This window comes from Phascolarctos cinereus, unplaced genomic scaffold, assembly GCF_003287225.1.
Source record: "Phascolarctos cinereus isolate Bilbo 61053 unplaced genomic scaffold, phaCin_HiC Scaffold_4;HRSCAF=312, whole genome shotgun sequence".
Taxonomy (NCBI): Eukaryota; Metazoa; Chordata; class Mammalia; order Diprotodontia; family Phascolarctidae; genus Phascolarctos; species Phascolarctos cinereus.
This window is the reverse complement of record NW_027555847.1, coordinates 219,874,020-219,889,164: the sequence shown is the minus strand read 5'-3', so window position 1 is coordinate 219,889,164 and position 15,145 is coordinate 219,874,020. Positions and strand designations below refer to the sequence as shown.

Genomic DNA, 15,145 nt, shown 5'->3' with positions numbered 1-15,145 from the left:
TCAGAAAGAATTTTGAAAAGCAAGTAAGAGAAGTAGAGGATAATTTGGGAAGAGAAATGAGAGTGATGCAAGAAAATCATGAAAAACAAGTCAACAGCTGGCTAAAGGAGACCCCCCAAAATACTGAAGAAAATAATACCTTAAAAAATAGCCTAACCCAAATGGCAAAAGAAGTCCAAAAAGCCAATGAGGAGAAGAATGCCTTAAAAAGCAGAATTAAACAAATGGAAAAAGGAGGTCCAAAAGCTCACTGAAGAAAATAATTCCTTAAAAATTAGAATGGAGCAAATGGAAACTAATGACTCTGTGAGAAATCAAGAAATTATAAAACAAGACCAAAAGAATGAAAAAATAGAAGAGAATGTGAACTACCTCATTGGAAAAACAACTGACCTGGAAAATAGATCCAGGAGAAAAAATTTTAAAATTATTAGACTACCTGAAAGCCATGATCAAAAAAAAAAAGCCTAGTCATCCTCTTTCAAGAAATTATCAAGGAAAACTGCCCTGATATTCTAGAACCAGAAGGTCAAATAGAAATTGAAAGAATCCACCAATCACTTCCTGAAAGAGATCCCAAAAACACTCCCAGAAATACTGTAGTCAACTTCCAGAGTTCCTAGGTCAAGGAGAAAATATTGTGAGCAGCCAGAAAGAAATAATTCAAGTTTGTGGAAACACAATCAGGATAACACAAGATTCAGCAGCTTCTCTATTAAGAGATTGGAGGGCTTGGAATATGATATTCTGGAGGTCAAAGGAGATAGGAATAAAACCAAGAATCACCTACCCAGCAAAACTGAGTGTAATCCTTCAGGGGGAAAAGTGGATATTCAATGAAATAGAGGACTTTCAAGCATTCTTGATGAAAAGACCAGAGCTAAATACAAGATTCAAAAACAGCATGAAAAGGTAAATAGGAAAGAGAAATCATAAGGGCCTTATTAAAGTTGAGCTGTTTACATTCCTCCATGGAAAAAAAAAAAAGAATAGACTCTGTGTTGGTTGGATGGTTGTTTGCATGTTTGTGTTTGCATCCCCAGCACTTCGCACAATGCATGCATGGCACAACACTTTTCCATTAATTCAGTACTTTATAAAGAATTTGAATTCTTACAGCTTTACAGCAAATTCAACCCAATAAACAATAAGTAATAACAAAAAACAATTAAAAAAAAAAGAAACAGTCTTTATTGTCAGGGAGATTACATTCTATTAGAGAAGGGATAGACAGTGAAACTTAAAGTTATAGCATCAAGTAGCAAGATAGGAAATTCATGTTCATAATGGCCAACATGCAACAATGGAAAAAAGAAATATCTGACCAGGCATCGAGAGATGTGTGTTTTTGTCCCAGCTCTCACTAACCAGCTTTGTGATCTTGGGCAAGTCAATTTCCCAATCTAGGTCTCAGTTTGTTAGTCTGAAAAATGAGGGAGTTGGAGCAGATTTTTCTCTAAGATCATTTTTCAGCTCAAGAATTCTGTGATTTTGTAACTTTATCTCCCCTTTACCCCCTGAAGTTTGAAGGAGGGACACATGCACAACTTAAACGAAGCATTTAAAAGAGATTCCTACCGAGGGAGGAAAAATATGTGGCTATATTGCTACATGCAAAATATGTTAAAAACAAATAAAAGGTAATTTGGTGATGGAAAGGCCTAGCAGCAGGAGTGATTGGGGAAGATTCTGTGTTAAAGGTGATATTTGAGCTAAAGTTTGAAAGAAACAAATCCTAAAAGGTAGGAGTAAGGAGGCATTGTATTCTAGGCATGAGGCAGTTAGTACAAATTCATGGAGGCAGGAGATAGGATGTTATACGTGAGGAACAGCAAGAAAGCCAGACTAGCTAAAAACCACAGTACAGGAAGGAGGGGAATAATGTGTAATATGGTCAGAAACGTAGATTGCAGTCAGTTTGTGAGAAGTCAAAAGAATTTATTTTTGCTCCTAGAGAGCAAGAGAGAATCATTAGTGGTTCTTGAGAAGGAATTAATGCAGTCAGACTTATACCTTAGGTAAACTGGCAAGAGTTGTAACTAATTGTCTGTAAGAGAGAAGAAAGAGATGAGGCTAATGCTGATGTTCAAACCTGATAATGACTAGAGGGATGGTGGATCCCTAGATAGATATAAAAAATTCTGAAAGAGAGGTGGCTTGGGGAATATATATTTATGTAATGAATTTTGTTTGGGGCATGTTGATTTTGAGATGTTTATGAGCTGTTTGGTTTGAAATAGCCACTTGGTAGTGGGTGATGTGAGACTGGAGCTCAGGATAGAGGACAACTGGATTTCTAAAGCTGAGAGTAATCTGAATAGAGCAGATGCAGTCACCAAGCAAGAGAGTATTCAGAGAAAAGAGAAGTCTCAGGACAGAGGCATGGGCTACACTGACAACTGGGGACCATAACATGGCTGTTGAACTAACAAAGGAGCTGTCAGACAAGTAGGAAAAGAGCCAAAGGAGAGCAACAATATGAAAACCTATGGAGGACAGTGTGGTGGTGATGCCCATGAACAGCTTTTTTCTAAGAGTTTGGCTTAGAAAAGAGGGAGAGATGTAGGACAGTAGCTTGTGGGGGCGGGAGGGCATAGTGGAGGTTTTGTTTATTTTTGTTTTTATTTTTTAGGATAAGGGCGATGGGTGTTTTTGTAGGTAGTAAAATTAAAAAGAAAAGAAACCAGTACATAGAGTTAGTGGATAATTGTGGGGAGAGTCTGATGGAGAAGAAAGGAGGGGATAAGATCAAGATAAATGTAGAGGGGTTAACCTTGGTGAGAAGAAGTACCAGCTTTTCATCAGAGACTAAAGGAGGAGAAAATTGGGGACAATGTCAAGGGATTTTAAAATGGAGAGAAAGAGAAAAGGGAGTTATTCTTAGATGATCCAGCCAGAAGGAAAATGGGGTCAGACAGCTGACATAAAGGCATGATCTCATAGTGTTGAGGAAATATAAACGATCTATACATGTGCTGGAGCTTTGTACTAAAAACAGTAGTTCAAGAAATGATAAATGTGATGAAGATGGAGAAGCATGGGAGTCACAAAAACAGAGTTGGAGAGCTGGATGTACCTTGGTAGCCATATTGTGTCCAACCAGTACATGAAAGGACTATGGACTGATGTAAAGGGAAGCAAGCAGAACTAGGAAGGCATTATATACGATAAATACAACAGTGTAAATGGAAAGCACAACAAAGTGAAATTGAATGATGCAAAATTATTTTAATTTTTTAAAAATTCTGAACTTAACACCAAACAAAACAAGCATTCCTTTATATAATATAGAGCAGATGAGTATTATACATTTTTTGCAATATTATTGCTATATCTGTTCTCCCTTCCAACTCCCCACCCTCAATTTCTAAAAATAGGAAAAACAAAACCCTTTTTAAAACAGATATACATATAAGCAAAACATATCTATATCTTGGCTGTGTCTAAAAAGTCTCATGTGCACTCTGAAGCCATCTGTCTGGAGGTAAGTAAACATGCTTCATCACTGATTCCCTGGAGTTATGGTTGCTCATTTCATTGGTCAAATTTCTTACATCTTTCAAAGTTGTTTTTCTTTACCATGTTATTGTTGTATATATATTTCTCATTCTGCTGATTTCAGTCTACATAGGCTCATACAGGTGTTCCAAGGTCTCTCTGAAACCATCCCTTTTGTCATTTCTTGTGGCCCAATAATATTCCATTTCGTATATGCATATATACATACATATATATACATATATATAAATATATATATAAAATTTGTTCAGCTGCTGCCCAATTGAAAGGCACGCTGTTTAATGTTTATATTCTACAACAAACTAAACACAGATCTGCTTTTTTTCCCTAAATATTTACCTTTTCCTTCTTTCTTTGGTCTCTTTGAAGTGGAGACCTAATAGTAGCATCACTTCATCAAGAGGTATGACAGTTTAGTGACTTTGGGGGGTATTGTTCCAAATTGTTTTCCAGGTTGGGTAGATCAATTCATAGCTCCTCCAGCAGTGAATTAGTGTGCCTGTTTTCCTGCAACCCCTTCAATAATTGTCATTTTCCATTTTTGTCATCTTTGCCAATATGATGCACATGAAGTGGAGCCTTAGAGTTGTCTTAATTTGCATTTCACTAAATATTAGTGGTTTGGAGCATTTTCTCATGGCTATTGATAGCTTGAATTTCTTCCTTTGAAAATTCCCTGTTCATTTCCTTTGACCGTTTTTCTTTTGAACAATGTTTCTTATTCTTATATACTTCAATCAGTTCCCCATGTATCTGGGATATCAAACCTTCATCAGAGAAATGTGCTGCAAAATAATGAAGCAAAGTTATAATGACCAAACTTGGCCCCAAAGAAGAGATATAAGAAGGCATCTCCTCCCATTTATTGGCAAAAGTAGAGGATTATAGATGCATTTAATGTCAGACTTTTTTGATATGTTGGTTAGCTTTGCTGAACTGGGTTGTTTTTTTTAAAAACTTTTTTACTCTTTGTAATTAAGGATGGTTTGTCTGGGACAGGGAAAGTAGAAGGATCCACTGGGAAATATAAGTAGTATACAAACAGATGATATTAGTAAAAATCTGTTTTTAAAATAGCAGTTTATAAATTGTTAATTTGCCTCAGTGATATTTAGGTCTTTAAAAGGTAAAAGATAAATGGGGAAACTGATATTCTGGACCTGATTTGGACTGACAAAGAAGAATAAGTTACCATAGGAGAAATGGCAGGAGCTTTGGCAGAAAGTTACCCCTCTCACTTTCAAATTTAAGATACGTAAGGAAATCAAATCTGGGAATACTTTGGCATTTGCTAGTTTTGGGAGAGCAAATTTCAGTGAGTTCAGAGAAAAAAATTAGTAGGATCTCATGGCTATGATTTCCCTTAGAGGTCAGTAAAAATAAAGGTGTAATTTTTCTCCAATCCAAGTTCATAGACCCTCTGAAATTTATCCACAGTTCACCTGGGATTCCATGGCCCCAGATTGAGAATGCCTATTATAGGAAAAGTTGATTGAAGATAGATGGGATGATCCCAAGGAAAAAAAGCTGATGACACAAACCATTCTTTATGAGGGGGTAATGAGGAAAGTTATGTAAAGAAACAGATGTAACTCTGCAGAGAACTCACTGCCTAGCTCAGTGTGTACTAAAATGCACACACACCCACACACACAGTGTCCCAAAAGTCTTAGTGCAACTTTTGGGGGGTAGAGAGAGAGAGAGAGTGTATGTGGAGAGACAGAGACAAAGAGACAGAGAAAGAATAAAAAAAATTTAAAATATACACAAGGGAGCAGAAAAACTCAGAAGAAAGCAAAGCAGAACAGTTCTATTACTATTGGGTTAAATTATATATATTGTATACACACACACACACACACACATATGCATATATATTTAAAGCACTGGATGCATCATAAACTCACTATTTCTTATAAATGCTTCTTCCTGGTCTTTTTTTTGTCTGTTAAAATGTTTGTGTTTCTTGACATTTAAGTTTGAGGGTGAAGTTAGCAGCAAGGCCAACGAGCTGAGGGTGAACACCAACAGGTTGTATGGCCTTGTAAGAGTGTCAGGAATGCGTCACAGTCTCCTGAGGCTTGTCTGGCAATGCTCAGAATAATCAAAATGGCTTTTTAGCTCTGTTGCCACTAGAGAAAGGTGAGAAAAGAGAGCATTGCGAGGCTCAGAGTGGATATGGTGATGATAATGGGTAACAAAGAGAAGGCAGAACCACTCAGTACTTATTTTTATTCTGTTTTCTCTCCTGAGGAAAATAATCTCCCCTGGGAAGTATAGAAAAAAAATGTTTGCTGTGAAATTGAAGCCCAAGGTAAGTGGGGGAGAGTAAGAGCTGCCCCCTCAATAAATTCAAGTTATTATCTCTGAGTAATGTGCACATATATTTGCTGACCTGTTGTATGTAATTTTTGGAAAATTGTGGAGATTGGAAGAAATGCCATTGGATTGGAGCTGGGCGAATTTCCCAGAAAGGGGGGTAAAATGGGTTTTTCACAAATTTTGTGGCCTTCAAATTCTGTTCCTAATAAAATTGTAAAACATTTTTTTAAAGAACAATTTGTAAGCACCTGGGGAAAAGGTGAGCTGCATGAGCCAACAAGGGTTCATGAAAGCAAGTCATGCCAAAACAATGCCATCTTCTTTTTGGACAGGATTAGTGGACCAGAATATCAGGGGAATGCTATGTAGACCTAGTATCCAGTCATTTTTAACAATATAATATGTATAATAATTTAATAACATGTAGTTCTTTAAAGTTTACAAAGCATTTTACAAATATAGGTCATTTTATAACCGTATCAACATTGGGAAGTAGGTGCTTTTATCATCCCTATCTTATAAATGAAGAAACTGAGACAGAGGGAGGTTATTAAGTGACTTGCCCAGGGTCACACAGCTAGGAAGTGTCTGAGGCTGGATTTGAACTCGAGTCTTCTGGCACTTTGTCTACTTTACCACTTATAAACAACCACCAGTTGTTTATATTTTTATGGGCATCCATCTGGGGATGGATAATAATAATGCAGTTATAGTCAGAATTGGTTGAATGACCAAATCAAAGCTTTCTTCAAACATTTTAAGAGTGTCACATGGAAGATATATTAAACTTGTTCTACTTAACTCTGGAGGGCAAAAGTAGGGACAACTGGTGGAAATTGCCGAAAGAAGTTTCTGCTTGATGGAAGGAAAAACCCCTAACAATTAGAGCTGGCCCTAAGAGCACCCTGCTTCCTCTTACTGTAGCTGGTTCCCCGTCATGGGAATTTTTCAAGCAGAGACCCTGGATGCCCACTTGTTATGATATTGGAGAGAATATTTCAGCTTTCTGCTTCCATGCAGTTCTGCTGAACTGACCTTTTCTCATTTCTCTAGTTGTTAATGTTCTCTCCCTCCCCAGATTATGTGTGTATCACTGTTTCCCCCCACCACCACCACTTTCCCTGTAGAAATGTTAACTCCTTAAAAACAAGGACTCTTTTGTGCCTTGGGGGGGGAGGGGACGACCTTGGCCTGTACCTAGCATAATAAATGTACTTAGAAGATACTTAAATGCTTGTTGAATTGGATTGAATTGGATTAGAGGGATGATTTTGGAGATACCTGCTGACTCTGAGATTCTAATCATGTTGTAAGCTGACTGCTCTTCTGTTGGTCCAGGAGCAAATTGCCTCCACGCAGGTGATGACCACACCCTCCTCAGTTCTTGCCTTTTGGCATTTGACCCTAGTCCACTGACATCTGTGTGGGAATGAGGACTCATCAAAGAAACAGGTCCCTTTTGGCAAGAAAACCAAGGAAGTCTTTCTTCCCCTACTTCCCTTAGAATGATGGTTTCATTCAGGCAGAGGCTGACCACTATTTATGAAGCCCAGCTGGGCAGGATGGGAGCTGCGACAAGCAGGATAATAACCAGGCCCTGATGGATCGAGAATCTTAGTAAGTTCCTTAAGTGACCTTTAAGCCTTATCCTACTTATTTGCAAAGTACAAAATAGTAAATTAATTTGGGGTAGTTTTCAGGAAGACAGCATCGTAGAAATGAACTCCCACTACATCCAAGAATGACTATGCTGGGTAGTTTGTGCCAAAGCTTTCATTTCCTCTTAATTTGTCTGGGTCTCAGCCTTAGTTGTACCTTACAGTACAGGTGACAGAGTTCTAATCTAGTATTTCCTAACGAGCAAGCAGAAACTGAACAGGAACTCTTTCTAAGGAAGAAATATTCATGCCGCCATCACAGAGGACACTATTCAGCCATTTATCCAGGAGGGCCTAAATTCTGAAAACTGATAAACATCTTTCCCTGCCTCAAGCTTCTTCTCCTTTAAAAGAGTAGTCTTTTCCCATTTTTTTCCCCTAAGAAAAGCCCCTTCTGGTTCTTAATCCTGTCCTTGGGCAAGTCACTTCGCCTTTGTGGGATTCAGCTTCCTCATCTACAAAATGACTTAGACTAGATGTCTTCTACAACCCTATCTATAGTCCTTTGATCCATAACCCATATGTCAGTGTTGTTCCAAACCTTTAATACTTCCCCTGTTGCATGTAGAATAAAATCTCATCACTCTCTCCAAGAATTCAAACCTACTTCTCAGGCTTTTCTTCCATTATAAGACTGGTTCTGCCCAAACTGGTATGCTTGCTGTTCCGCTACTATGCCTTTACACTTTCCTGCTCTCATTCTTCGCTTGTAACACGTAGATGATCTGCCCCCTCTTTTCTTGGCCTGTTTTATTCTCCCTTATCCATGCAAGCCTAAATCAAATTCATCTTAATAACATTATAGACTCCAGTTGAAAGAGAACTTAGAAGTCACTTAGTCCAATATTTTAGCCATTATTGTAATCCCTGTTTCCTTGAGAAATGGTTATCCAGACTCCTGAGCAATAAAGTTCTTACATATTTCGAGCTGAAATCTTCCCCCTTGTACCTTTCACCACTTAACTTATTTTTGCCCATTGAAGGCACCCAAAAATAAACCTTCCTGGAAGGGGAGCTTTATCAGAGCACTTTAAATATTTGAAGACAATCATCATCACCTTGTCACCCACCCGATGTTTTCTGAGGACATTTCTCTAATTCCTTCAAGTAGTCTTCATATGGTGGAGTTTCCCAAGGCCTCATTGTTTTGGTTGCCTTCTCTTGGACCTCCTCGATTTTGTTTATATCTGTCTTAGAATGAAATATCCCAGAACTGGACATAATGCTCATAATTATTTCATATAAATTTATATTTATTGACTTTGTTTTTTGCTACATATATTTTATATGTACTTGATGTCTTCATTCTTAGAATATAATCTCATTGCAAGTAGGTGTTGTTTCATTCTTTTTTTGTGTGTTTCCAGGGCCTAACACAGTGCCTCACCCATGGTGGAGGCTTTACACTTGCGAATTGATTGGTTGGGGTGGTTTTAGTGTACTAGAATTCAGAGGGAGGATTACCTTCCTTAACTAAATTCAGGCTTTTTCCTTTCTTACTGTCATACTCCACCCTTTTTGACCCTTTGTTTCTACTCAATAAAGGTCATTTTGAATCCTGATTCTGTCATCAAAAATATTGGTCGTTTGATCCAACTCTCAGTCAGCCACAGATTTAATAAATATCACTCTTAGGTGGACATTCAAGTCATGAATAAAAATTTTCATCTGTCAAGCCTTTCATAATGACATCTAGTTCACAGTGATTCCTTCCTCTGAACTACTAGAGTGCTGGGAATCTTTACCGTTTGCTTCACAATTAGCATGTACTGCCCAGTATAGTTAGCTGTCTTTTCATGTTTATATGATGTGACATGAAAGTAATGAGATGAATTTGTGTGTCTGTCCCCTGGACTCTTGTGTTACTTCGTAGCACATCTCACATGTCTCTTCTCTTAATACAGTTTCCTGATACATTCAGGTAATAATTCAGCAACCATTTAGGAACTACCTGCTATGTACAAGACACAATACTAGGCACTGGAGGAACTATAAAGAATAAGAAAAGCACTACCCTACCCTCAAGGAGCTTGTACTCTTGTAGGGGAGAGAAAATATATAAAAGAAAGATGGATAGGACTGCTGCGGCAATACCTTTGGTGGCTGCTATGGGGCACTGTTGTACACTTCTATAACTGTCAGGTCTGTCACCAGCCAAAGAGAAGGAAAATCAAAATTCAAAAAGAGGTGATAAAGGGAGATGGAAGAATCTTGCGCAGGTAGGAACCAGGCTTATGAGTTGCGTGCTGCCTCAATTTTGTGGCCTTCAATATTTTCTTTAGATCTTGGGTTCTTTGCCTGAGGTCTAGAAACATTTTACAAAATATATTTTGATAACTGTACTTAATATAATTGATTTCCCTTACATTCCTGTATATTTTATTTTGTGTTTAAAATTTTATGCACTAATCAGAAAATAGATTAATAGTTCTTCACCAGACTGCCAAAGGGGTCCATTATACACACAGAAAGGTTAAGAATCACTGCTTTAAAGAAAGGCTTCTGAGGTTTTTCAATTGCTTTGAAGATGGTTTGGGGAGTTTGTTTTGTTTTTAAAATATGTTTCTGCTATCTAGCAAGTCATAGCATGATCCCAGGTCAGGTTATACTACCTGTCAACACACAAGCCTTGAATTTGCCCATATACATCTCTAGTGCCATTCCACTCCAGTCTAGGCCTGCAGTCTGAATGGAGACTTCCCCCCAAGAGAGGGCTTCATCTGTCAACCTCAGTGTGTCTAGTAGAGTTTTCCCTTAGACTGGATATAGTGTTGTCAGAAGTGTCAAGAAGAATAAGGCGCTGTGTGTGTGTGTGTGTGTGTGGTGTGTGTGTGTGTGTGTGTTATGGTTTTATTTGTTTTTACTTTGGGTGGGGTAGTGCATTCTCCTTTGGTAACAAAGGCCACACTTTTTAGTCAACGCCTTGTCTCTTTTCAAGCCTGTGAAGACCTTGTATTCTCCCTCCTCCCGACCACTATCACCCATTAGACTTTCTATATTTGATGCCTATTTGTACTCCTGCCTCCCCAAGCCCCTCTGAAAAAAAAAAATTGAGAAGCAACAAAGTTACACAACCTGCCTACCATTATAAGGAAAGGAAATTTTGGTCACTCACTTTTATGTAGCCCTAAGAAAGACTGCTGAAGAAATAATTGGCCGTTGAGGGATATATGAGAAGAAAAATTCATAGCTACCTTGTCTCCTCTAGCACTAATCCTTCATTCTGTAGCTACATGAGTCTCTTCCTCTGATTATCATTGTAATTACCTAATTGAAAACTCTGGGCTACAAATATTTTGAAACCCTGAGACCTTTTTGTGCTCCATTCAATTCAGCAAAGATTTAATAAGTGCCTAGTATATCCAAGGCTCTGTGCCACGCACTAGGAACACAAAGACCAAAACCAAATTGCCTTCCTTCATGGAGCTTACGTTTCATTGGCTGATTCATGTTGTGTGCAGATCATACGAGGTCATTTGAGCCAAGAGAGAGCAGTAACAGAAGAGAGGTCAAAAAAAGGCTTTATGTACATGCTCTACACTGTGAAAAAAAGAGAAGGATTCTGGGAGAAGTAGGTGAGGAGGATGTGTATTTCAGGCATGGCCCAGAGCTGGAAGATGGAATTCTGAGTTGAGGAAATAACTAGAAGAACAGTTTGGCTGGAATTCGAATAAGTAAAGGGGAGTAATGAGTCTAGAATGCTAGATGGTGAGCCAGATCGTAGGGATGTTATCCTTATGGCAAAGGGAAGCCACTAATCTTTTTGATCCGAGAGAATGATATGCTATACTTTTGCATTATAAATATTGTTTTGGCAGCTGAATGGAGAATGGAGAGCGGGGAAAGACTGGAACCATGGAGACTGACTGGATATCAGAGAAAAGTGTTCAGAGGATTGTAGCGTCAGAGCTGAACAGGACCACCGTTGTGGCAGGTCGGGCAAGAGGAGGTGATAAGGGCCCAAACCAAGGTGTGGGCTGTGTATGTATAGAAAGGAGACAGATGCTTGAGATGTTACAGAAGTTAAGTAGACATAACCGGGCAAGTGATTGGATATTGGAGAGGGCATGAAGGAAAGGAAAACGTCAAGTATAACTCTGAGGCTGTGAATCTAAGTAACTGGAAGAATGATGGTGCCCTTAATAGAAATAGGGGAATTTAATGGAGGTAAGGAAAGATGATTTCCTTACCGACAGGTTGAATTTGAGATGCTGATAAGACAGACGGGTGGACATGTTTATTAGGCAGTTGGAGACATGGGACTAGAGCTCAGAAGAGAAATTATACCTAGATTCACAGGAACCTGAGGGAGCTGATAGAACCATCAAAGGAGCAAGTTAAAATGGGGGAGAGAAGAGGGCTTAGGACATGTTCTGAGGGGACGCACATGGTAGAGCATGATAGATGATGATGTAGCAAATGATGGATGGTTTCCAGCAAAGGAGATTGAGTAGAAATGCTCAGAAAGGGAGGAAAAGAACCGGAAGAAAAGAGATTTGTGATGAGAGCCAAGAGAGGAGAGTGAACCTGGGATGGTATGGTATCAATGGTATCAAAAGCTACAGGGGTCAAGTAGAGTGACGACTTTGGACTTAGAGGTTAGGGATTGTGTGTTATTTTGAAGTGAACATTTCCCAGTGAGTTGGAAAACAGATTTCAAGAATTTGAGAAGTGAATGGAATATGTGGAGGTGGAGGCCTTAAGTGTGATCAGTGTTTTCTGCTAAGTTGACTGTGGAAGAAAGAAGACCTGTAGGATGAGAGCTTGGCAGAATAGCAGGGTCTATTGAAGAGTTATTTGCAGAGAGAGAGAACTTGGGCTGAGCTGTAGACAATAGATTGGACCAGTGGGTATAATGAGAGTCTGAAGATGAGAAAGCTAGAGAATGACCAGATACCTCAGGATAGGAGGGGGAGGGATCCAGGGAATGAGGAAAGGCACTGAGCCCCTCCCTTGTGTCAAGGAACATGAAAGAATGAGTGGCAGTGTTTTCCAGGGGAAACTTCAAATTTCCATGGGGGCGAGAAGGTGGAAAGAATATAAAAGGAAGTGTTTAGTTGTTGTTCAGTCATTTCAGTCATGTCTGATTCTTTGTGACCCCATTTGGGGTTTTCTTGGCAAAGGTACGAGAGTAGTTTGCCATTTCCTTCTCTAGCTCATTTTACAGATGAGGAAACTGAGGCAAACAAGGTAAAGTGACTTGTACAAGGTCACACAGCTAGTAAGTGCCTGAGGGTGGATTTGAACTCAGGTCCTCCTGCCTCCAGGCCTGCTGCTCTATTGACTGTGCCACCTAGCTGTCCCCAAGAGGAATTGTAGGAAGAAATAAAATATTGTAATATTTGGAGCCTGTTCCTGTCTCTTCAGTACCCTGTTAGTCTGTATCACTAGCTTGTCATCGATGCAGAAGTACCCTCAGGAATTGTTCCATCCATTTAAAGAACTAATCATAATTAGAGGAACATCTGATGTTCATCAGATGAACCAACATACCACTTTCCCCAACCTCTTCTCCCCCAAATAGCATTCCCCAGGGAAATACTAACAAACTTAAATAATGATGATTTCCGTTTTCCTGTTTCTAAGTAGAGTTTGCAGAGGAATGGGGAGTGGAGAGGTATGCAAATAGGCAACAAATTTGGCCAACTTTCCCAAGACACCCCAAGATCATAAAGGAATAACCAGTGCCTATCCAAACGCCTTCCATCTCAAGAGGGACTGAAATTTTAATCATTGCATTAATTTTTCAGGAACCATTGTGCAAATTTGTAGCACCATCTGGTATCAATTATGAATACAGGAAAGGAAATTGCTGGCAGACTCAGGCTGGGAAACTTGTATTTTGAGGCACTTCATGTCAGGTTTCCTAATTGTAAGATGTTAGTTCTTTCAAACTCAGCAAGTTTCCCCATTATTGTGCTGCCTCAAGATATGGCTACTCTGCTCTATCCCAGCAAGTTATGTGTAGAGAATTGGGCATGGTTTTGAGTTTTGTTTTTCTTGTCAGTTGTATCTCATTTCCTTTGTTTCTTGTGTTGAGAGTGGTGTCTGGGTTGGAATGGGCCTCCAAGGCTACCTAAAGAGCTTCTCTCCTCACATGTAGCCATAATCCTAGTTCAAGCCGCCATCACTTCTCCCCTGGAGTACTCTGGTCTCCCAACTTCAGGTCTCTCCCCACTCCAACTCATCCTCTGATTGACCACTTGTTGACTTTCCTAATGTGTAGATCTAACCATGTCGCCACCACCACCACCCCTGCCTTGCCCTGGTTCAGTGAGCTGCAGAAGCCCCTTGTTACCTGTGGCATCAGAAATCAAGTCCTCCGGTTGTATTTAAAGCTTTTCCTAATGTAGCACCTTTCTCTCACTTCCTGTCTACTTGTACCTTACTCCCCTTTACTCATCCCGCTATCCAGCTATACGAGGCTACTAGCAGCTACTCAAACACAGCATTCCATCTGCATTCCCCATGCCTAGAATGAACTTGCTTCCTTCACAACTCAGAGCAAAGCCACCTTCTGCAAGAGACCTTTCCCAGACCCCCCAGTCCCTACTGCCTTCCCTCTGAGATTATCTTCCATCCACTCTTAATTTATTTTGTTTTTACTTAGATATTCATTCCATTAAAATGTGAGCTCTTTGTTGGCACAGACTGAGTGCTACCTTTCTTTGCATAGCCAACACTTAGTACAGTGGCTGACACATACTAAGCACTGAATAAATGCTAGTTGACTGACTGACTGTTCCTGCCTTAGTCCCTTGAGTAGCCCTCAGAATGGCACTGGAGAGGTTTCTGGCTCCTGCCTTGTCATCAGGTAGACAAGCTGCCCTTTGTACCTAGCAATAAAGCTCAGACCACAGGCAGCCTTGTTCCATTGCACATTCTCCCTGAGAGGATATCCTGAAACGTAGCCAAATTGCTTTTCTGTTCTGGTGCTGGCCTCCTCCTTTCTCTGATGCAGGCTAGGGGTACACCTCAAACTGATTCTGTAGATGATAGAAGCAAGTGCTTTCCTTGCTCGTTGAAGGAACAGCAGGCCCTAGGGCAGTTGCTGAGGGGCACTTTGACCTGTTCACCTTCATCCTACCAATAGCCAGTGTCTGTAGACATTTTCAGAACACATCTATACAGCAGTCAGCATATTATTCAATCTCACTGCAGCTATCTTATCTCCCACTGTCAAGAGTTTCTTCAGAGACCTTTGACATGGGAATAGGCTCAGAAATTGTGTAAGATGTAGCGAACACCAAATTCCCCAGGACCCCATAAACCTTTCTGCATGTTGATTCCTTTAGCTCAGACATCTGAACTGGTGAAGAAATCTGGACAGACAAGTGATTCAGGCTTTGTGTAGGTGCCAGGATTTGGTCTGGGGCTTTGACAGAGGAACAGACTCCCATTTCATTGTATTGCCACACACATTTGTTAACTTAGGCAAATCCTGGCAAAGGTTTCTAAAAGCAAGAAGCCTTTAAGGTGGACAATGAATTGGACTGGGAGTCAATATAGATTAACCTAAATTCTAGCTCTGGCCCTGCCACCAACACTGAATGACCCTGAACTAGTTAATGTTATAACTTTCCTGAGTCTTCTCTACAAAATAGGGAAGCTGGAGTAGGTAATCTCCAGGGCCATTTCTGGCTTGA

At 39.7% G+C, this 15,145-nt stretch overlaps 1 protein-coding gene across 4 annotated transcripts in view; it reads left to right on the top strand.

The window, feature by feature from the left end:
* Nucleotides 1-15,145, top strand: part of MAD1L1 (mitotic arrest deficient 1 like 1) — an 860,690-nt gene that overhangs the window by 664,161 nt on the left and 181,384 nt on the right. Inside the window, exon 18 of one of the 4 annotated variants that reach the window (XM_020975227.2) lies at nucleotides 5,773-5,833. The exons of the other annotated variants lie outside the window; for them this stretch is intronic. Coding sequence (XP_020830886.1) covers nucleotides 5,773-5,799 — 27 coding nt within the window. The 3' untranslated portion in view covers nucleotides 5,800-5,833. The remainder of the gene's footprint in view (nucleotides 1-5,772; nucleotides 5,834-15,145) is intronic. 4 annotated transcript variants of the gene reach the window in all.